The sequence below is a fragment of the Ipomoea nil genome, unplaced genomic scaffold, assembly GCF_001879475.1.
Source record: "Ipomoea nil cultivar Tokyo-kokei standard unplaced genomic scaffold, Asagao_1.1 scaffold1317, whole genome shotgun sequence".
Classification (NCBI taxonomy): domain Eukaryota; kingdom Viridiplantae; phylum Streptophyta; class Magnoliopsida; order Solanales; family Convolvulaceae; genus Ipomoea; species Ipomoea nil.
In genome coordinates, this window is record NW_017617745.1 from 1239983 (window position 1) to 1261944 (window position 21962).

Consider the following 21962-nt stretch of genomic DNA (forward strand, 5'->3'; position numbering starts at 1 on the left):
CTTGCCAAATCTAAAGCTATGAACGCAGCTTCCATAGTTAATCTGGCAATGCACGATTGTTTGGTTGACTTCCATGATATAGCAGCCCCACACATTGTGAACACGTATCCACTAGTTGAGCTTGCATCATCACAACCATTTACCCAGTTTGCGTCACAATACCCTTCTAGTACAGCTGGAGACCCTTTATAGTCAAGACCCCAGTCTATTGTACCTCTCAGGTATCGAAGTACTCTTTTTAGTGCATCCCAATGTGGGGCACTTGGGTTATGTGTGTATCGACTAAGTTTATTCACCGCGTATGCGATATCGGGTCTCGTATAGTTCATGAGGAACATTAAACTCCCAATTATCTTCGCAAACTCTTCTTGTGACACACTAGCCTCTACGTTCTTTGACAGTTTTACACTGGGATCGTAAGGGGTCTTTGCCGGAGTCACATCATAACTTGCAAACTTCTTTAGAAGTTTCTCCGTGTAGTGACCTTGAGACAAAAGATAACATTTTTCAGTTTTTGTAACTTTTATCCCAAGTATTACATCAGCTTCCCCAAGATCTTTCATGTCAAAGTTGTGACAAAGAGTTCTTTTTGTTGTATTTATAGCCTCAATATTTGAGCTAAAAATCAACATATCATCTACATAGAGGCAAATAATCACAATAATAGACTCTATTTCTTTATTGTAAAGACATGCATCTGACCTGTTAGTTGAATACCCCAGGTTTAGAAGGGTTTTGTGGAATTTCTCATACCACTGTTTGGGAGCTTGTTTCAAGCCATATAAAGACCTATTGAGTCTGCATACTTTCCCTTCTTGTCCTGGATCAACACATCCAGGAGGTTGTTGCATGTAGATCTCTTCTTCCAGTTCACCATTGAGGAATGCGGTTTTCACATCCATTTGGTGAACTATTAACCTGTGCAAAGATACTAACGCAAAGAGAACACGAATAGTTACTATCTGTGTAACAGGTGAGTAAGTATAGAAGTAGTCTTCACCAAATTTTTGAGTATAGCCTTTGGCTACTAACCTGGCCTTGAACCTTTCAATTGACTCGTCTGGTCTTAGTTTTCTTTTAAAGATCCACTTGCACCCAATCGGTTTACAACCTTTTGGCAAATTCACCAATTCCCAAGTGTGGTTAGATTGGATAGAGTCTAATTCACTCTTAATAGCTTCTTTCCATAGCGTGGCGTCTACTGAACGCATAGCTTCTTGGAAAGTTTTGGGTTCTTCTTCTAAGACTAAATGACATATGAATTGATCACAAAGCTCATTCATATCTTTCAACTCTGTCAGATAGGTTACGAAGTCAGAACTAAAGTTTTTCTCTGTCCTAAGCCTCTTGCTTCTTCTAGGCTCTTCACAGTTCCTTGAGGAACTCGGAAAAACAGTAGGAGGATTCAGGTGTAGGCTAACTTTAGGTGAAGTGTAAGCCTTTTTCATAGGAAAGATAGATTCAAAGAAAATTGCATCTCTGGATTCACACATTGCACGATTTTCTAGATATATGAACCTATATGCGGCACTGTTCTCAGCATAACCAACAAAGATGGCATCCACAGTTTTAGGTCCCAAGTTGGGCCTCTTGAAAGACGGTAGCCCTACTTTGGCCAAGCAGCCCCATACCCTGAAGTAGTTAAGATTGGGGGCATGTCCTTTCCACAGTTCATAAGGAGTTTTTTCAAACCCTTTGTGTGGTACCCTTTTTAAGATGTGGTTCGCTGCTAAGGCAGCTTCCCCCCACAAAGAGTCCGGAGCACCTGAACTGATCAACATTGCATTAATCATTTCTTTGAGAGTTCGAGTTTTTCTCTCAGCAATGCCATTTTGTTGGGGAGTGTAAGGTGCTGTTACTTTATGAATAATGCCAGAAGTTTCACACAAACTTTTAAAAGTGTTAGACTCATATTCTCCTCCTCTGTCGGATCGAAGCCTTTTTATCTTTTTCTCTAATTGGTTTTCTACTTCATTTTTAAAAACCACAAATTTCTGTTCGGCTTCATCTTTTGATCTCAATAAATATAATTTTGTGAAACGAGAGAAATCATCAATAAACGTAATGTAGTAGCGTTTTCCACCTCTACTCTCGGTGGTTTTAAAGTCAACTAAGTCGATGTGAATAAGCTCTAGAATAGATGAAATTCGATTATTCACTGTATGAAAAGAATTTCTAGCATACTTAGTTTCAGCGCAGGTTTCACATTGTGTGCATGCATCATTAGACAATTTTGGCAGCATATTCATGCTTTTTAGTCGATTTAAACATTTTGTTCCAATATGCCCTAATCTATCATGCCATAGATTTATTGAAACAACAATGTAAGCAAAGGAGGAAGCTTTATTATCAGCAATGTTTGGAATGGAAACACATGTAGTTGCACTCGAACTATCTACAGCATTTTGTTTTCTAGTTACTGAAGCATCTAACACAAAAAGGCCTCCACGTAGATATCCCTTTCCCAAATATTTCCCACAACGAGTCAGAACCAGTCGATCAGACTCGAAAACCATTTTTATTCCAGCCTTATTGATCAGGCTTCCAGAAATTAGGTTTCTACGCAGGGAAGGGACATAAAGCACATTTTGCAGTAAAAGAAGCTTCCCAGAAAAAAGCATTAACTCTATTTTTCCTCTACCACTTACCTTAGAGCTGCTGGAGTTTCCCATGAACACTTGTTCTTCTCCAATGTTGAGCTCAAGCACTTTGAACATGTCTTTGTTGTTGCAGAAGTGACGGGATGCCCCGGTGTCTACAATCCATTCGTCTGGATCACCCACCATGTTCACTTTGGTTATTACACCTGCTACAACGTCTGTGTTCTCTGCATTCTCCGTGTTTTCAATGTTCTCCAGCAAGTGAACCTGATTTTTTGGCCCTTCATTGTTTGGTTTCTGACCCGTCTGGTTTGTGGACCCTTTCTTGTGGTAATATTGTGCAGCACGGTGGCCTCTTTTTCCACAAACATAACACTCAATATTATTTTTTTCCTTTCTTTTCAATTTTCCCATTTTTGACACGATTGTTACCATTTGGTTTTGAGTTCCATTTCTGATTTCTGGAACTCTCACCAGACTTTGGTCTTTTAGAACCAACAGAAGATTCTACTATATTAACTTTAACAGTATCAGTAAGAACACCTGACCTTTGTACCATACGGTTTTCTTCTTCGATGTTAAGAGTGTTGATTAACTGTTGTAGAGTGTAGTTGTTTCTATCATGCTTCATCTTGTTTTTTAAGTCCACCCATGACTCGGGTAGCTTATCAATCAGTGAATCGCATAAAACAACATCATTTACCTCGCCTCCTTCTGCTTTCATGTCAGCAACAAGATTTTCAAAATCATGTACCTGTTCGGTGATGGTTTTAGCATCCGTCATTGTAAAATGCAGCCAGCGCCCTACTGCATACTTTCGCCTTCCAACATTATCTGCACCATATTTCTCTTGCATTAAGTCCCATATCAGCTTAGCAGACTTATGCGGAGAGAACATGTCGAACAAAGGATTGGTAACCCGTTGGAGAATCATTGTACGAGCAGTTTTATTATCCTTCTCGTATTTATTACGGACTTCTTGGGAAACCGTGGTAACCTGCGTTGTGGTCGACTTTAGAGCACTCGAGTAGTCAGAAGAAGCCTCTTTTTCTTTCGTTGTTTCGGTCGAAGCCGGGAGTGCAGCCGCAGCCGTGGTATATTTCGCAGGATCCTCAAGGATCACGTAATCCAGATCTTTGGATTGTAGCAGCATCGTGATCTTGGCAGCCCACCTTCTGTAGTTTAATCCACCAGTGAGTGGTTCGATTGGGGTAACATCAGAAGTGGGAGTCGATAAGTGAGACATCGCTGAATTCTACGTAAATGCTTTTAATTGTTGTACTGGTTCTTCGAAGCAGTAGCAGTCCCAAGGCCGAAAATAGCAATGTCGAAATAGGAAAACTTCTGTTTGATATGGCTGAGTGTATGAATAAAGATTGGAAGCAAGAATCTGTGTCGTGTTTGTTTAACACTGCCTTAAAAGCATTTACGACCAGGGTGTCGCATGCTCCCAACAGGACTCACAGATTATAAATGCAGTATTACTGCAATCACGAACTCAGGCAAAGGTTTTTGTTTTTCACGTGTATCTTACAGAAATGGGGAGCCTTGTTATATAGTAGAGGATGTAACAGACTACCCATTGTAAGCTAGGCAAAGAAGAGAGAATTATGGAGAGAAAGAAGGGTGTTGTACGCATGTTCACTGCTAGTGAATAATGTGCGGACAAGGTGGTCAAAAACCCACAAAAATAGGGGTGAAAATAATAGTGGGAGTGCAAAACTTTCACCACACTGCGACGAACCGAACCGAGCCGAGCGGGAGGCGGCGGCAGCGGCGTGCGCGAGATCTCCCCTTATTTCCTCTCCATAATACTTCAAACCTTCTAAAAGGCCTTGGTATATAAAAGGTGGGAAAAGGTGGCATAGCCAAGCAATGTGGGACTAGTGAATAAGGACAAACTCAATAAATGCCCCATTAAATGTTCCAACAGTTCAAGTAGTAAATGAGTTTTTTTTTTTTTTTTGTGAGAAAATTTTTAAAATAATTCGGGTTTGATTTCCATAAGTGACGATTCACCTTGCGCCTAGTCAGCAAAACACTAGGGAATTCCCGCAAGCAGTATCCAATTAAAGACGTGTATTGAATAAATTTTGTCTCGTGACCCGGCTTAGTCAGTAAAACACTACAAGGTGGTAAACCAGCTTGGTCCATCCCAAACTAGGAAGACCAATAAACTGCTCCCATTGAGAGTTGCTGAAAGCAGTAAAGCATCAAAAGAGGATCTCATGCGGTCTCCACTACCAGACCTGCAAACTTATAACATTGTGGTTACCAAGTCAACAAACTGAGAAACTTGGTTGGAGTTGCCCTCTATATGCATAAAAGTTTTGTTTTTATGAACATATAGAAAGAATATTATTAACCTACTATAAAGTGAATACATATGTTGTACATTTAGTTTAGTGTTTATTAACATTAAAATTTATATTTATAGACATATATATAGAACAAATATTATAAATATAGTACGTGATAATTGTTTTAGTACCAATCTGAAAATCTGATCTTATAACACCAAATATATGAATATAATATAAATGACAATTAAATAAATTAAAATATTACTGATAACAAATAAAATACCAACTATTTTCCAAATAATTAAAGGTCTGCAAGCAGTGTCGAAAGAAAGAAATTTGTCTCCACTTGTGCTGTAGTTTCAGACGTCTTCCTTGACGATACAACTATTACTACAAGAAATTTGTCTCCACTTGTATGTATAGGTACTTATATATACATAATTAACTTATAAATATTAAGTTTATATAAAGTTAATTAAATAATGAGTAAACTTAGATGGTGAGATATTTAGTTTTTCTTTAAATGTTAATGGTTTAAATCCTGTATGAATTTATAGTGAGATTATCAATTGTAGTTGAATTTTTTATTTGTAATATTGTATTTTTAATCTCATTTTTAATATTAATAATGATATGATATTAGTGATTTATAATATATTTTCTATTCGAACTATTTTATCTAATTAGTTATATTTCATATTTTGTGAAATTTTTATTTGTAACATTTTTTCTTGGTTTTTAATATTAATAGTTATATGAGTGTTTTTTTATAATATGTTTTCTACTCAAATTATTTTATCTAATTAATTATATTTCATATTTTGTTTTGAATAGTTTTTATCTCATTTGGATGTATTTTAATTTTTCATCTTAATTAATAATAGTTGTGACTCGGCCTCTAAGTATTTTTTTCAAAATATCTCATTAGTTTTTAATCTTTCACTCTCATTGACGAAGATTTCTAGATCCGTCCCTGCATACAACCAATTTTATTTTATTTTTTTGTATCTGAACAATGATTGTGGATGTCTTTATATCAAGTTCAAGGCACCATTTCAATTGCAACAGGATTTTAAATTTGAACAATTGCAACTTTTTAGATAGGTATGATGAGAACTGTAATAATTGTATTGAATGAATGTTAAATACAAAGACTACAGACCATGGGAATATATACCGGGGAGACTCACAAAATGACTAGGATAAGAAATTATAAACTGAGTCAAATACGAGTCATAATACTCCCCCTCAAGCACATGATATACTTGTAACCTATAACTTGTCTCTAAGGAAAGCAAATCTAGAACCAGGTAGAGCTTTTGTAAAAATATCAACAAGTTGGACTTTGGTTGAGATGAAGTTGACTTGAATATCTCCAGAAGCCACACTATCTCGCACAAAGTGATAATCAATTTCGACGTGCTTGTTGCGTGCATGAAAGATTGGATTGGCACACATATAGGTAACACCTTAATTGTTACACCATAGCTTTGGAATAGAAATACCTGGCACCTTTATTTCATGCAGCAACGAAATAATCCATAAGACTTCTGCACAGACATCTACTAGGGCTTTGTATTTTGCCTTAGTTGAAGACCTAGCAACAGCTCTTTGCTTCTTATAGACCCAAGATATAAGATTAGTCCCTAGAAAAACAGCAAAACCACTAGTGGACTTACGATCTTCAAGACAGCCAGCTCAATCAGAATCAGAGAAAGCATGAATTTCCTTTGACATTGATTTCCGTATATGCAACCCAAATTCAATTGCTCCCTTAACATACCTTAGGACACAATTTAGTTGTTCCTAATGTGCTGACAAAGCTGAATAACCGCAAAGGTCAAATCAGGTCGAGTAATAGTGAGATGTTGTAGTGCTCCAGCCAGGCTCCTGTAATGCGTAGGATCATCATATAAATCTGCACTAAAGGGAACAGTTTTTGAAATAGATATAGGCCGGAGTAGAGAGAGGTTTGCATTCCCTCATTCCAGCACGTTTCAAAATATCATTCATATAACGCTGTTGAGACAATAGGACTCCATCATCACATTTAACAGTTTCAATGTCAAGGAAAAAGTTTGGTTCACCAAGATCTCGATCATATCTTGAAAGTCGCAGACAATTTTGAGAGTAAGTGAGCAACTAGAGTCTGATCACTTCCCATTACAAGAATATCATCCACATACACCAACAAATAAACCAGTGCAGAATCTTGAGAGAAATAGAATAGAGAAACATCTGTTTTTTATGCTTGAAAACCAACAGATATTAAAAACGTGTGTAAACAATTAAACAAAACTCTAGGAGCTTGTTTTAATCCATACAGTGAACGTTAAATAAAGGATAAAGCTTTTAGATCAAATTTAGCAAAACTCGCATCGTCAAGAAACTAAAAACAAAATTCTAGTTAGAGGCAGTCTAGGTATGCACACTTTAATATTTAATATAATCACAATAATTTACCATAAAAATTATCAAATTTTGAAATAAAAAATAAAAAATAAAAAAATTAACATACACACTTTAATATATAAACACGATGAGTTGTATTCAGGAATCTAATTACAAATGTACAGATTACAGGTATATATAAAAAGAGAGTCTCAGTGAGACGGGATAGGGAGTCATAATCTAATTCAAATACATAGAGTCCTAATACTCCCCCTCAATCACAAGGTACACTAGTGACTTGTAGTGTTTTTTTTTTTTTTTTTTTTTTTAAGAAGTGACTTGTAGTGTAACACCCCCAATTTTCTTACTTTCGAGCCTAGTTACTAACATTCATTCAAGGGTAGAAATAAGGGTAAAACACCTAAATTAAGATAGGTAAAACCATATAAACATTCACATGGGAGTGCTACCGCGACAACTACCCATCCTCGAGTAATTGCTCAAGCTAAACATCAAAACTAACATTCTAGAGTCATAAGCTCTACAAACATCAAAAGGGGATTTAAGAACCCCGGTGTCTACGCACCAACAAAATATAGGTATTCTAAGGCTACATCAAAACAGTAACATCAATCTCAATCACAAAGGGGAATACTGAGTCTAACATCCAAGATAGTCTATCTAGAGCTACACTATTACATCGATCCTTGATAGAGTGCTTTCTCAACAAACATTATAACAACCTGAAAAAGGGTTATAAGGAAAACATAGCACATAATGATAAGTATAAGCCACTCAATCTTGCAACATAAATATAGATATAGATTTTGAAAAATGATTTGACAGTCACATGTATATCACATAAGATCATAAAGAGGTACAACCAATCAATAGAATACAGTTTAGATAGCTCACATAATATATATATATATATATATATATATATATATATATATATATATATATATATATATATATATATATATATAACACAATTCATACCCATGCTTGCAACATACAAAGAGTACTCACGATGCAACACATATGCATAGATGCCCATGATCAATGAAGATGAACTAGAATGATTCACAATATGTATCATGAGAATAAGGGATGAGAGTAATATAAGTCAATGCTTTCATGGTACGTAATGCGGATGTAAAACTGTCACAATACTTTTCTTGTAACAAAAGAGTTGTATATGCAATCCGGATACTAGGTTTCTCAAACATAAGTGAATGTCAATAATATAGATACTCTCACTCTCAAAATATAGAAATATAGCTTTAATACGGGAGGACCTCAATCAATCTCATCATATCACATGTTTATAAATCATTCACAACTTTCTTATCATATCATTCGGTGGAGAGGTAGAAACTTCACGATTCGTGAACGGACCTATTCGGGCTCAACAAATATTGGCCGGCCTAATCTCATCTTGCCCACAATTTCGTATATCTTTTCTCTTTGCTTTGGAATCGGATATCGTACCTTCAGTGTTCACACCTCCTACTGGGATTTCAAGTCTAGCGAGTAGTATCCATCCTAGTAGCCCAGGATTTTTCTACCAAGCTACTTCAATCATATTCGTCCAGAATTTTTCAACCGGACTTTCTCATCATCATAACTTTTCATCATACATCCGTAAGGACATAGTCCAAACGGGAGCCTCCAAAATATACATTTTTCTCACATAAAAAGATAGTAGTAATATAGCATTTAAAAGCTTCCCTTTCTCTATGGCGGGAATCATACTGACATGCATGCTTTTCAAAAGAGCATAAATAGGTATAGGTTTATATATATATATATATATATATATATATATATATATATATATATATATATATATATATATATATATATATATATATATATATATATATATTAAAATAGTTGTAAGGCAATGATATAGGACTTTTATACTCATAAATAAATATAGCTCTTAGTACCCAAAAATCATAAGTTTGAGTATTAGAAATTGTGTGTAATGATTTATGCACAAATGGTCATATAATCATGTCAATTTAATTTCTAATGCAACTATTTAGCACATGTCGAGTACTTAAACAAATCCATGATCAATTCATGACTCAATGCTAGGGTCAACACATACTAAGCTTTAATAACGCCAATGTACTCAAATAACACTTAGTAAATCATTTTTGATGCTTGGGTTGAAAATGAATTTTATTCACATAAAAAATAGGCACATTTCATGAGAACAAGTTCGTTAAGCTCCCGAGCCTCACGGGCCCACGAGTCACGGACTGAATCGGCCTTGACACTGAGCCACAAGGGCCCTGCACCTTGGCCTTGTGGGACATAGTGGCAGGTCTGGGGAGTCCCGCCACTACCTACCACAAAGGCTTAGTCCCGCTAGGCCATTTTCCTTACGAGGCAGTGAGCTCCAAAGCTCGTCTCTGAGATACTTCCATAGCGAAAACTTCATTTTCAGACCACAACACTTCTCCAAAATTCACCCAATCAACATGTATAACATCAAGGCAACAACACCACACATTATAAGCACAAAACAACACATAAATCCCTATCTCTAAACATTACTACGCCATATACATCATATAATATCATTCACAGCACATTAAACAAAATTACTAAGTTTTGGGAATCCACGGATTATACCTTGAGTATGCTAGCCCTTAGTATGAACCCCTCCTCCTTCTTCAATTCAAGAACATACAAGGCAAACATCATACACAAGCATACACATTCATCATATATAGAAAGAGATGAGGTAAAATAAGGTGAAAGATGAAATGAATGGAGGAAAATGGAGAAAGATGGAAGAAGATGGAATGGGTCACTGTGATCTCTCCTTCTTGGTGGTGTCTCTCCCTGAGACTTGGAGTGGAGGAAACAAATGGGAGGGATTAAGTCTTCAGGCAATGGAATAGTAAGATTATATAGGTGCACAAAACCCTAGGTAGGAATGAGTGGGAAAGAACGGCTAAGTGAGGACATTTTGGTCCTTTTGCGATTAAAAATCTCGGGTCATAATTTTGAGTCAAAAATTGGGTCAAGTTTGGATATAAATACGATGTAAATTTTTAAAGTTAGGATATGTTCACTTTAAAAATCAGTTTTGGTTAGAAAAACTTCTATCAGTTTCACAGGTTCCTCTAAGATAGACATTTTGGGTCAAAACAAGGTACATAAATATACCTTTTACTTAGGATTTAAAAATCATAAATAAATATAGGTCTCATTTTTAATAAAACATTTTGGAATAAAATAGGATATTTAATTTCACTCGTGTGAATAGAATTTTAAAATCAAGGTCTTATTTGGTATTTTTGAAAATTGGAAATATTTTTATGAAAATATTTTTGAGTTTTCACAAGTAGCTTGTCTCTAAGAAAAGAAAATCTAGGACTAGGTAAAGCTTTAGTAAAGATATCTGCTAGTTGATATTTTGTTGAAATAAAGTTAACATGTATATCTCTATTTGCAACTCTATCTCTAACAAAGTGATAATCAATTTTCACATGTTTAGTGCGAGCATAAAAAATGGGATTTGCACACATGTATGTAGCACCAATATTATCACACCACAACTTGGGAATAGACACACCAATCACGCCAATTTCACGCAGCAAAGAGAGAATCCAAATTACCTCAGCACAGACATCTGCTAGAGCTTTATATTCAACCTTAGTAGAAGATCTAGCAACAGTTCTTTATTTCTTACATACCCATGATATAAGATTGGATCCAAGAAAAACAACATAACTGTAACACCCCCGAAATTAAGCATATTTTAAAGTCATTTAAACTTAAGTAAAAGATAATATCTAAGCAGCAATCATAAACAACGCGGAAGCTAGTCACATGCAAAACGGGAGATGTTATGCCACACCTATACAACTATAGGTACACAGGCTAAGTCTAAATAATCTATCCATAAACAGAGTCACAATATCCAAGGCACACAGGCCGCAATCTAAAACTACAGAAGGAAGCTACGTTATCTAACTCGTCCACTAGCGCACTCTTCGAGATCTACTCAAAACCTGTAAAACATAAGAGATAGCACCCGTCAGCGAATAATGCTGGTAACCCACCAATACACGTTAAATATCATAATATATAGATATATGGAAAAGCATTTGAGACAGTGGAATACAGTATATAATTCTTTAAAAATGAAGAAGGAACAACATAAGACTCAACAACGAGTCACTCACAATCAAAGACCAATCTCAATAGATTACTCAATCATCAACATGAACGATAAAGACAACATGTTCAACAACATGATAATTCAAACGATAATCAATCAAAAGACAAGCATAAGTCACTTCTCATGAACCATGAGAAACAAGAATCACATTCAAAGATGAGTACCAAGTTTCAACCTTATGCCCTGTTCCAACCATTCTCTCCAGGCCAACCTTATTACAGTTCCAATCTTTACCTCCTAGTGTCACCCTGTACACCGAGTCCAACCTTATTCATCTGGAGCGATCCGCCCCTCGCCTGCATCCGCCAGCTTTAATCGCCAAACAGGACACTCGTAGTGTCAATAGTCATATAGAATAGTACTAATCACGTGATAGTCTATCTCCTTTCATTTATTGCCCACCAATCATATAACAATACATAGATACTCATCACCGAGGATTGAGGCTCATCAATAGCCCAATCAAGTATCAATAAACGGATACATCACATGTACACAATTACATCAAGGAATACAATCGATAGATTTCAATGAAAGGCATTAATAGACCATCAAACAACGATACATCAACGATAGACTTTAATCCAAAGACTACCATGATTGGCAACACAAGTTTCCAATCCTCATCAAGAACAAACGAACAACACATACTAGCATCAATAACATTAGGACTAGCATGTACATCAAAATGAGAAACATAACGGTTCAACCAAACTTCAACGACTTCACATAAATCCAACGAATCACAAGGTTGGACCATAAACACGATTCAAGACTTATAATCCTATTACAGATACTTAGGACACCATTCTAGACATACGAAACATCAAAGGAGACACACAAGTGTTCAACAATCCAAAAAACGGAGGCCAAAGCACAACGTACCAGTGGGTGGAACGACAGGTGGACAACCACCCGCCACCTCCTACTCGTCTGTTCCAGCGGGTGGAACCACGGGTAGGCCTCCACCCGTGGCTTTGCCCGCCGGCATAGCCCACCATTACAGCGGGTGGAACAGCGGTAGGGGCTCTACCCTATGTTCTGCCCGTTGCCTCCACTGGAGCAACAAAGATTTCCCTTCGGGGAAAAACATCAACAATGCCAAGTTCAAGTCCAAAACACCCAAAACCTCACATTCAACAAGGAAATGACTTGAACACGTGAATAGCTCAAAAAGATAGCATTTAAGAACCCTAGATACAAGCTCTAACATGCATAAACACAAGATTATGCATCAAATCACTCACAACATCAAGAACAAATCATATAATGTCAAGAAATCATCATAATAAGTGTAAAATAGGTTTTGTAAAGCATGGGTTACCTTTGTAGACCACAAATCTCTTCATTAAACTCCTAGACTCCTTCTTGAGGTTCCTCTTCACCCAAATCTTCTCAACAAAAACCAAAACCACACAAAGAAGAACCACTCTTAGATAAAGATTATGCAAAACTACTCAAAAACACCAACCAAGCTAAGATCTTACCCTTCCTAGTGCCTTAGTAGTGGAAAGGTGAAATCTTGGAGAGATCTTTTGCAAGGAAGAAGGTGGGTTTTTCTTGGCTTGGGAAGAAAACTACTATTCTAGTGAGAGGGTGGAGAGTTTAGAGTGTCTTGCCAAATGAAATGTGATCTTGCTAGGGAAAGGCTTGAATGTCAAGCAAGTGTGAAAAGGCAAGCATGCCTTTACTAAAGGCTAGGAAGACAAAAAGGCCATGTACAACTTATAAAGCTCAAAGTCCTTTTTGTTGACTCAACCAATTGACCAAGGAATTGGTCAATCTAGGTCCTTCGACTTTTAATTGAAGAATTAGAAGGGAAATTCATGAGAAGGCTTAGAATTAATTTTATAATTAATTCTATTTAAGGGTTGGATTTTTGAGGTATCACAATAACCACTAGTTGACTTACGATCCTCAGGATAACCAGCCCAATCAGAATCAGAAAAGGCATGCAACTCTCTAGACACTGACTTTCTTATCCGCAGACCATAAGTAATAGTTCCCTTGACATACCTCAGTACACATTTCAATTGCTCCCAGTGAGAGATCGTAGGAGCATGCATATGTTGACAGAGTTGATTGACCGCAAAGGCAGATCTGGATGTGTAACCGTAAGGTATTGTAAGGCTCCAGCCAAGCTCCTATACTGTGTAGCATCATCATATAGATCTGCATCAAAGATAGTGGGTTTTGAAACAGATATAGAAGTAGCTAATGATTTACAATCTGTCATGCCAGCACGTTTTAAAATATCTGTCATGTATCTTTGTTGAGAAAGCAAAATTCCATCACCACACTTAACAGTTTCAATCCCAAGAAAGAAACCAGGTTCACCAAGTTCCTTAATCTTGAATTCAGTTGATAATTTTGCTAGTAGTGTACTAACAAGATTTTGATCACTACCCATTACAAGGATATCATCAACATATACTAGAACATAAATGAAAGTCGAATCTTGCAAGTAGTGAAAAAAAGATACATCTATTTTCGAGACTTTAAACCCTACTAACATCATAAACGCATGCAAGCGATTAAACCAAGCTCTAGGAGCCTATTTTAATCCATATAGAGGACGTTTCAACAGAAAAACATGATTGGGAAACTGTTTATCAATATACCCAGGTGGCTGCTTCATATAAACAGTTCCAGATAATTTCCCATTCAAAAAGCCATTGTGCACATCAAGCAGCATAACAACCCAACCGGAGGATATAGCTAAAGATAGAAGTAACCTGACAGTTGTGGGTTTGAGCACTGGGCAGAATGTGTCAAAAAAATCATGTCCAGGTACTTGATTACATCCTTTGGCTACTAACCTTGCTTTGTGCCATTTAATTGATCCATCAGCTTTCCTTTTTTTGTGCAAAAAACTCATTTGCACCCAATAACATTCATATCTATCTATGATTAAACAAGACACCAAGTATCATTCTGAAGAAGTGCACTAAACTCTTCATCCATTGCCTTGCGCCATTCATTGTGTTTTACTACCTGTGTATAACAAGTGGGTTTAGTAGGACAAACCTGATTAGAGAGAGCCAAAAGAAAAGCTTGAGAACGGCTCCGAGTAGCCATGGTGTGCGACTGGACCGTGGACTTCGTAGACCGCCCCCTAGGCCGACCTCGGGGTCAAGTGACAGCCGCTGCTTTAGTGAGTTCAGCGTGCTCGGTCTAGGCTAGTTTTGGCTGGTCAGCGTGAGTCAGGGCCGGTTTGTGTAGTGTCAGCTGAACTATAGTAATGGGCGGGACTAGAACAAGCACAGATTCTGCCCATGATTGATTTGTCTGAACCAGAGGTGCTTGCACAACATTCTTAGCACTGAAAGGAAAAACTACTTCATCAAGCCGAACATGTCTGCATACATATATTTTGTTAGTTTGTAAGTCTATGCACATATACCCCCTAAAGGACTCAGGATAGCCTAGGAAAGCACAAGGAGAAGATCTGTAAGACATTTTGTGACGATTGTAGGTGCGGAGATAAGGATAGCATAGACACCCAAAGACACGAAGAAAAGAGTATGACAGAGGAAATTTATGCAACAAGAGATGGGGACTTGATTTATTTAACACAGTAGATGACATCCTGTTAATTAAATAAACCGCAATCTCAAATGCATAATCCCAGAATTTAGGAGGAACAGAAGCACGACTTAAGAGAGCTAAACCTGTTTCAACAATGTGTCTATGCTTTCTTTCAACACGACCATTTTATTCATGAGTGTATGCGCAAGATTGTCTATGAATAATGCCTAGTTGAGCTAAGGTGGAATGTAACTTTTTATATTCAGATCCTAGATCAGACTGAATGGATTTAATTTTACGATTGAATGATCGCTCAACCATAGCACGAAACATATCAAAAATTGCATACAGATCAGATTTTCATGTCATAAGGAAATACCAAGTGTAACGAGAGCAGTCATCAACGAAAATAACGAAGTAACGATACCCAATATTTGAGAGCATGGGAGCTGGTCCCCAAATGTCTATATAAACTAAATCAAGAATACATGAACTAGAAGACTCAACGCGCGGTAAGGAAAAACGTGCAGATTTCCCTAGTTGACATGCATTACATAGACCAAAAGTACAACAAATAATATTTCTAGACCCACTAACCGAACAAGACAAAAGAATCTGACTAAGAACACGATGGTGCGGATTACCCAAATGATCATGCCAGACTGACGGGGAAGCTCGAGCTGAAAGAAACGCAGTAGGAGATGAATTTGGAATGGGAAGCTTGTAAAGCCCCCCAAAGCTATTGCCCCGTAGAAGAGTTTCCTTGGTGTTGATATCCTTCACAACAACAACAACAACAAAAAAAAAAAAGATGGGTGAAACTAAAAAAAACACTTTATTATCTGTCGCAAATTTTTGGACTGATAATAAAGATGTAGACAAACGAGGAACATGAAGAATATTAGACAATTGAAAACACCTAGAAGGGGTATTAAAAGTAGCATGACTAGCACGACTAACAGATAAGCCCATACCATCACCGATACATAATGTCTCATTACCATTGTACTCTTCTAAGATCGAAAGAACAGCTACATCTTAGGTAGCATGATTGATTGCACCTGTGTCTGGAAACCAAGTATGAGACCCTTGAGAATCTGAAGGAGGTCCTGGAACATGACGGGCTGGCTGCGAACATTGAGGGAGGATGTGAGCCCCCGGAACTCAGGCCGTAACCCTTGGAAGACGTAAAGGTTCTGTTCCTCGATAGACAATGGTCGGCCGACAAGGGTAAGTTCTTCAACCAAAACCCTTGCTTTTCTGATGTAATCAATAATGGACACATTTCCCTAGTGCAACGACTACAGCTGGCCGAGTAGGTTCAAGCTGCGAGAGCGAGCCGACGACGGCAATCCAAACTGCCCGGCTAGTGTGATGACTGATGGCCAACGGCATCACTTCATCGGATAATGATAACATAACCATAGACAAGAGGGCCTGATCTTGTCGAACCCAAGCTCGATGCGCGGGATTAGGTTACGCCGGCGTGCCATCTTCACCACGGAAAGCAAATCCGGCGGACATGATTTTGTACCAATAATGAACCCCATTAAATCATGACCATCAAGAAAAAGAACAACATGAGCTCTCCAAAACAGGAAGCTCTTGTAGGTCAATTTGATACTGATAAAGTGGTAAGTAGTGGACAAAGAATTCACGGTCGATGTGACTGAAGATATACCAATATTGGAAACGGTCCGTTCCGAAGATTCAACAGATCCGTCGGCCATTGGAAAGAAACCCTAGCTTTAACTGATACCAGATGAGAACTGATAGAATTGTATTCAGGAATCTAATTACAAATGTACAGATTACAGGTATATATAAAAAAGAGAGTCTCAGTGAGACTGGGATGGTCCTAATAAACACAAAAAACAATCATATAAATTCATACATATATTTACCAAAATTGATATTCTTTAACATAACAATATATATAAATAAAAACTACTCACAAATTAATATAAATTTGAAATAAAATTTCTAAAAATCATAAAATATCACATTTATCAAAATAATAATAAAACACGCATGTATTACAAACCATAAAATAAAAAAAATAAAAAAAAATACCTACCTCGGCACAAAACGACGGAGGCAGCGTAATCAGCGCCTGGTGGTGGCTGAATCTGAGGCATCGGATGGCTAAAGTTGGGGCGGATTCATCGGATGTGGCGGTGGTAGAGTCAGCGGCTGTGTCGGCGTTGCGGTGGAGGCGATGGTTGCGTCAGCGTCGCGGTGTTGGAGAAGAAAGTTACAGATCTGATCGAAGTGGGCCAGAGAGGAGACAGATCTGATATGGTCCAACTTTCCACAACTATTTCTAAGAGAAACGGTAGCGGAAAGTCAAGCGAATTTTTTGTTTTAAAAAATCAAAAATATCTCCGATTGTTTCAAGTCGAAACAATCGTGGAAAGTTTTCCCTTTTCAAAATTATTTTAATACGGACTTTTTGCAACCGTTTACAATGAATGGCCATGGAAAGTAAAAGCATTTATTTTTCAAACCGCGTCCGTTCAAATAACAACGGACATGAATTTTTCTTGATCAATTATTTACAGAATTATCACCGTGATACGTTTTAATTAACAATAGACATAAATTCTTGATCAATTATTTATGAAATTGTCACCGTAATTTTTTTGTTTTTAAGAATACACTACCTTGTTTTAAGAACAGTAGCGAAAATTAATCTCCTATGTCCTTTTTTTATACTAGTGAGGATTTTTTGTAGCTTTTTTGAAAGAGAGATGAAAATAAATTTTGTTTTTTTTTTTAACAATAACCACTCCATCCGGACACATGCCTGCTGGGCAATGGTGCGCACACCAGCAAGAATAAATAAATAAATAAATAAATATTGTACAACCACTCAATCCTCTCTCCTTTATTATTTTTTCTTTGCCTAAAAAAAAAAAAAAAAAAAAAAGAACCCATCATTTTTTAAATCAATGGCGATGCTCTAACCACTTGATTTATTATTATTAATTTTTCATTTTAATGCCGCTCATGAAAATATTAATGAGCTTTAACTTACTTCCTCCGCTCTATAAATAGCCTGCTCATAGAACTACTAAACCTGCAGGTTGAATTGAATCTTTTGGTCTTGAAAGATGAGTGAGTGCATTGCAAATGGGGCAACAAAACTGCAGATTGAGGCAATGCAGACAGTAATGCCTCTGAAGCCAACTGATCCTCGGCACTCCCACCGTGTTTCGGTCCCAGAAAACCACGGCCCCGGCGGCAGCTTCCGGCGGCGGTTCCACATGATACTGTGCTACAACAAGGCCTCCGACGATGACTCAGGGTGGATAGTAGCAGGTTGGATCAAGGAATCACTTGGAAGGGCACTTATTGAGAACCCAGTGCTTGCTGGCAGACTGAGAAAAGGGGAAGATAATGGTGGTTCTGGGGATATGGAGATTGTTTCAAATGATTGTGGGGTTAGAATGTTGGAGGCTCAGATCAATATCTCCTTGGCTCAGTTTCTTGGCCTCAAACACAAGAGAGTTGCAGAATCTGAGCTTGTGTTTTGGGAGGATGTTCAAGAATCAACCCCTCAGTACTGTCCATTGTTTTACATTCAGGTTAATTATTAGTCTCTCACCTATCATTTATCTCATTAAAATTAATTCGTTTACTAATATATATATATATATATATATATATATATATATATATATATATATATGTGTGTGTGTGTGTGTGTGTGTGTGTGTGTGTGTGTGTTATTTTTCTAATTTTATATTTCTCTGCCGGAAAAGGAGTTAGAATGAAGTGTTGTTATAAGGGATTGAAGTGTAGATCTAGTGTTTATATGTGTTTTTCTCCATTTCTTCAAATTTGGTAAATTAGTAAAATGAAAATAGCTAGCACGGGCTTAATTCACTAGTTCGGTAGGTAATGTTTGGGAGAAGACACCAATATTGGAAACTTGGCAGCCACACTGTGAAAATTATGCCCAAAGTAGGCAGATTCCTTGTGCACACTCGCATTTAGTCAAGTCTGCTGAGCCAATCCTTCGAAATTCTCTGTCGGGCCATTGAGTTGCCCTGATTTATATCCTCCAAAAGCTTTGTCAAGCCGGGATATAGGGGTCTTTGGGGGGGGGGGGGGGGGGAGGGGAGGAAGAAAAAATGAAAATGAGGGATCTCAGGTTCGAACCCTAGTGTGGGGCTTTGAATCTTTGTGCTTCAATAGATTGAAAAAGTATGTATGAACAGATACTACATTGTAACAGAATCAAAATGAAAATAACTTTTATGCCCTCATATTGGATGATGATCATTTAATGTTAAGACTAAAAGTAGATAAGAATTATATTTTATAGTTAAAATTGATAGGTAGGTAAAATGTTTGACAAGCCGGCCGGGTTTGTACAACTTTTGCAGGTGACAAATTTCAACTGTGGTGGATACTCAATAGGGATAAGTTGCAGCCTATTTCTGGCAGATCCATTTAGCATGACAAGTTTCCTCAATAAATGGTCAAAAATTCACTGCACCATGCTCTCACAAGTTGATAAACCCAACAAAATCCCTACGTTTTACTTCCCAAACCTCAGAAAACCTGGTACTTTACCCACTCATGTTCCCCTGGACTCCTCATCAACTAATGATAATCACCCTGCAGCTACTACCAAAACTGTAATCTTCAGACTCCCCACAAAGATCTCGAATTCCGACAAAGAGATCCACAAGACCCTTGCTGCCAAATGCATAGAAGAGGCCGAAAACAAGACTTCCAAGAGGTTGTCTTCGAGGTTCACTATGTTCTTGAAAGATTCCTCGGAAGATGTAAAGGTAGAGAGTTGGTTAACAGAGGATGTTTTTCAGAAGTCATTTTCTGGTTTAATCAGCGGAGTTGATTCTCTGAGCTGGGAAGATTTAGGGATTGACAAAATTTGCTTCAAAGAGGATAACAAGGCTGTCTATTTCTCATGTTGGATTAGCTCAATATTTGGTGAAGACTTTGTGATGATTGTTCCATCTACTGATGATGATGAGGGAAGGTCTGGTGGACACAATATTATTGTCACAATTTCTGATTAGAGGACAACTTTTCATTTTTATCACTTCAAAACATTTATATTGGCTTAAAGTTAGGCCCCTCTAATAAAATAGAGGTTTTCGTGTGCTCATTTGAATTTATCTTGGCCTTGATAAGATTCTACTTGATTATTGGTTGAGGGCAAATTATGGTTCACACAACGCTACGTGGACCATAACAAAATGTACATTTATAATATACTAAATGTACACTATTTGTGTACTGAATGTACATTATACAATATTCCGTATAATATTCGACCAATTTAGCGTGTTTAATATCATAAACTTCTTTTATTCAAAAATAAATATCATAAACTTCTTTATCAAACAGTTATACTGAACTTCAATTAGTTTATCAAGTTCTTTAATATAGTATGAAGTGTGAACTTCTTTACCCAATGACAACATTAAATTTTGATTTATTCAATATCAAAATGGTAATACTTTTATTTATGAAAAATCTTGCAACTACTATTCAAATGTAAGCAATTGAAGCCGGTCTTATAGCACCAATAAACACTTCTTACCAAAAGTCGAACTTGAAACCTCGTGGTTATCAATCTAAGTGTGCAAGAAACTTAGCTAAGGTGGTCAAATTCTATTCAAACTACAATAGGTGATAGTGTTGAAAGAGTAGAATCTATACTTCTATACTATATATAATAACAAAATCCTGGAATTTTAACTTCCCGCCCAATTCCTAAAAAATCTCTCTTCCCAATTAAATATATTGATTTCTACTTTCCCATTCGTACAATAATTCTGGGTAAAAATTCTATTCTAAAATTTTAAAATAGTGTAATACAATTCCCTTTGTACATCTATATCTATACTATATATAATAACAAAATCCTGGAATTTTAATTCAACTTCCCGCCCAATTCCTAAAAAATCTCTCTTCCCAATCAAATATATTGATTTCTACTTTCCCATTCGTACCATAATTCTGGGTTAAAGTTCTGATGTGTCAAAAGTTCGGCAGGGCATAATAATAATAATAATAATAATAATAATAATAATAATAATAATAATAATAATAATAATAAGTAGTAAAAATAATATTTAAAAGTAATTAAGTGTTAATAATAATAGTAAGAATATTAACGTAAGAATTATAACATAGAATAAATCGTAATAATTAATAACTATAATCTAGGATTAAATTTTGAATTGTCAGGAAAGATAAACGACCTCCGCGATTTTTTTTTTTTTGAATGTTACTGGGCCCTATTACATTGTAGTATCTGTTCATATACTTTCTCAACCTACTGAAACACAAAGAACCAATAACGCCTCTACTGAGACTCGAACTCGTAACCTTCCAAATGGAAATCCAACCCGGGTATCATTAGACCATATAGTCTTGGTCTTTATTGATTTAAATATTCTTAATATATTACACAATAATTCCATTCCGTGCATCGCATGGGTGAAAATACTAGTTATATATAATTAATGATTAATGAAATTATTTTAAGCAAGTTGCTTTTGTACGATTATTATCATTGTTGGTGGTGGTTGGTTGTTGGTTGTTGTTCGTTGTAAGGGATTGCGAAGAAACAAGGATTGTGATGAAACGAAATTGAAGCTTCTATATTCATTTAAGAGTAAAGTCTTAAATTTTAGGTGAAATTCATATAATTTGTAGACTTTCATACATTCTTTTACATTTCCATAAACTTATTTGTACTATACAAATCTATAAAAGACAAACATTTGTATTCTTTTTAAGAAATTATATTAAAAATATACAAAAGTTATTATTAAACTCTAAATTAAATACACACTTACAAACATTTAATAACTTTTAGAGAAAATTTAAATTTTGGTGATATAACTATAAGAGCTTGGTTAATTTCAGCACCTGACTTTCAAAAGTGTC

General features: G+C 36.5%; 2 protein-coding genes across 2 annotated transcripts; one reads left to right on the forward strand and one right to left on the reverse strand.

Moving 5' to 3' along the window:
* Nucleotides 1-5814: 5814 nt before the first annotated feature.
* On the reverse strand, nucleotides 5815-14579 carry LOC109185223 (uncharacterized mitochondrial protein AtMg00810-like). Its single transcript, XM_019335205.1, has 6 exons — nucleotides 14529-14579; nucleotides 13615-14055; nucleotides 13414-13507; nucleotides 6723-6821; nucleotides 6409-6585; nucleotides 5815-5876 (listed from the first exon to the last, which is right to left on the reverse strand). The coding sequence occupies exons 1-6, from the start codon at nucleotides 14577-14579 to the stop codon at nucleotides 5815-5817; spliced, it is 924 nt and encodes a 307-aa protein (XP_019190750.1).
* Nucleotides 14580-18061: 3482 nt separating this feature from the next.
* Nucleotides 18062-20167, forward strand: LOC109185159 (taxadien-5-alpha-ol O-acetyltransferase). The gene is made up of 2 exons (XM_019335136.1): nucleotides 18062-18616; nucleotides 19421-20167. Exons 1-2 carry the CDS (start codon nucleotides 18143-18145, stop codon nucleotides 20078-20080), a joined length of 1134 nt encoding a protein of 377 aa, XP_019190681.1. The 5' UTR covers nucleotides 18062-18142; the 3' UTR covers nucleotides 20081-20167.
* The last annotated feature ends 1795 nt before the right edge of the window (nucleotides 20168-21962 follow it).

Bases quoted from the DNA above. Each gene is read 5' to 3' on its own strand.
- LOC109185223 (XM_019335205.1), bottom strand. From the start codon at position 14,579: ATGGCTACTCGGAGCCGTTCTCAAGCTTTTCTTTTGGCTCTCTCTAAT. The intron at 14,056-14,528 runs GTTTGTCCTACT...GGATTAAAATAG, and splicing joins TTTTGGCTCTCTCTAATCAG to GCTCCTAGAGCTTGGTTTAA. The intron at 6,822-13,413 runs GTAAGTCAACTA...CCTTTAGTGCAG, and splicing joins GGCTGGTTATCCTGAGGATC to ATTTATATGATGATCCTACG.
- LOC109185159 (XM_019335136.1), top strand. From the start codon at position 18,143: ATGAGTGAGTGCATTGCAAATGGGGCAACAAAACTGCAGATTGAGGCA. The intron at 18,617-19,420 runs GTTAATTATTAG...CAACTTTTGCAG, and splicing joins GTCCATTGTTTTACATTCAG to GTGACAAATTTCAACTGTGG.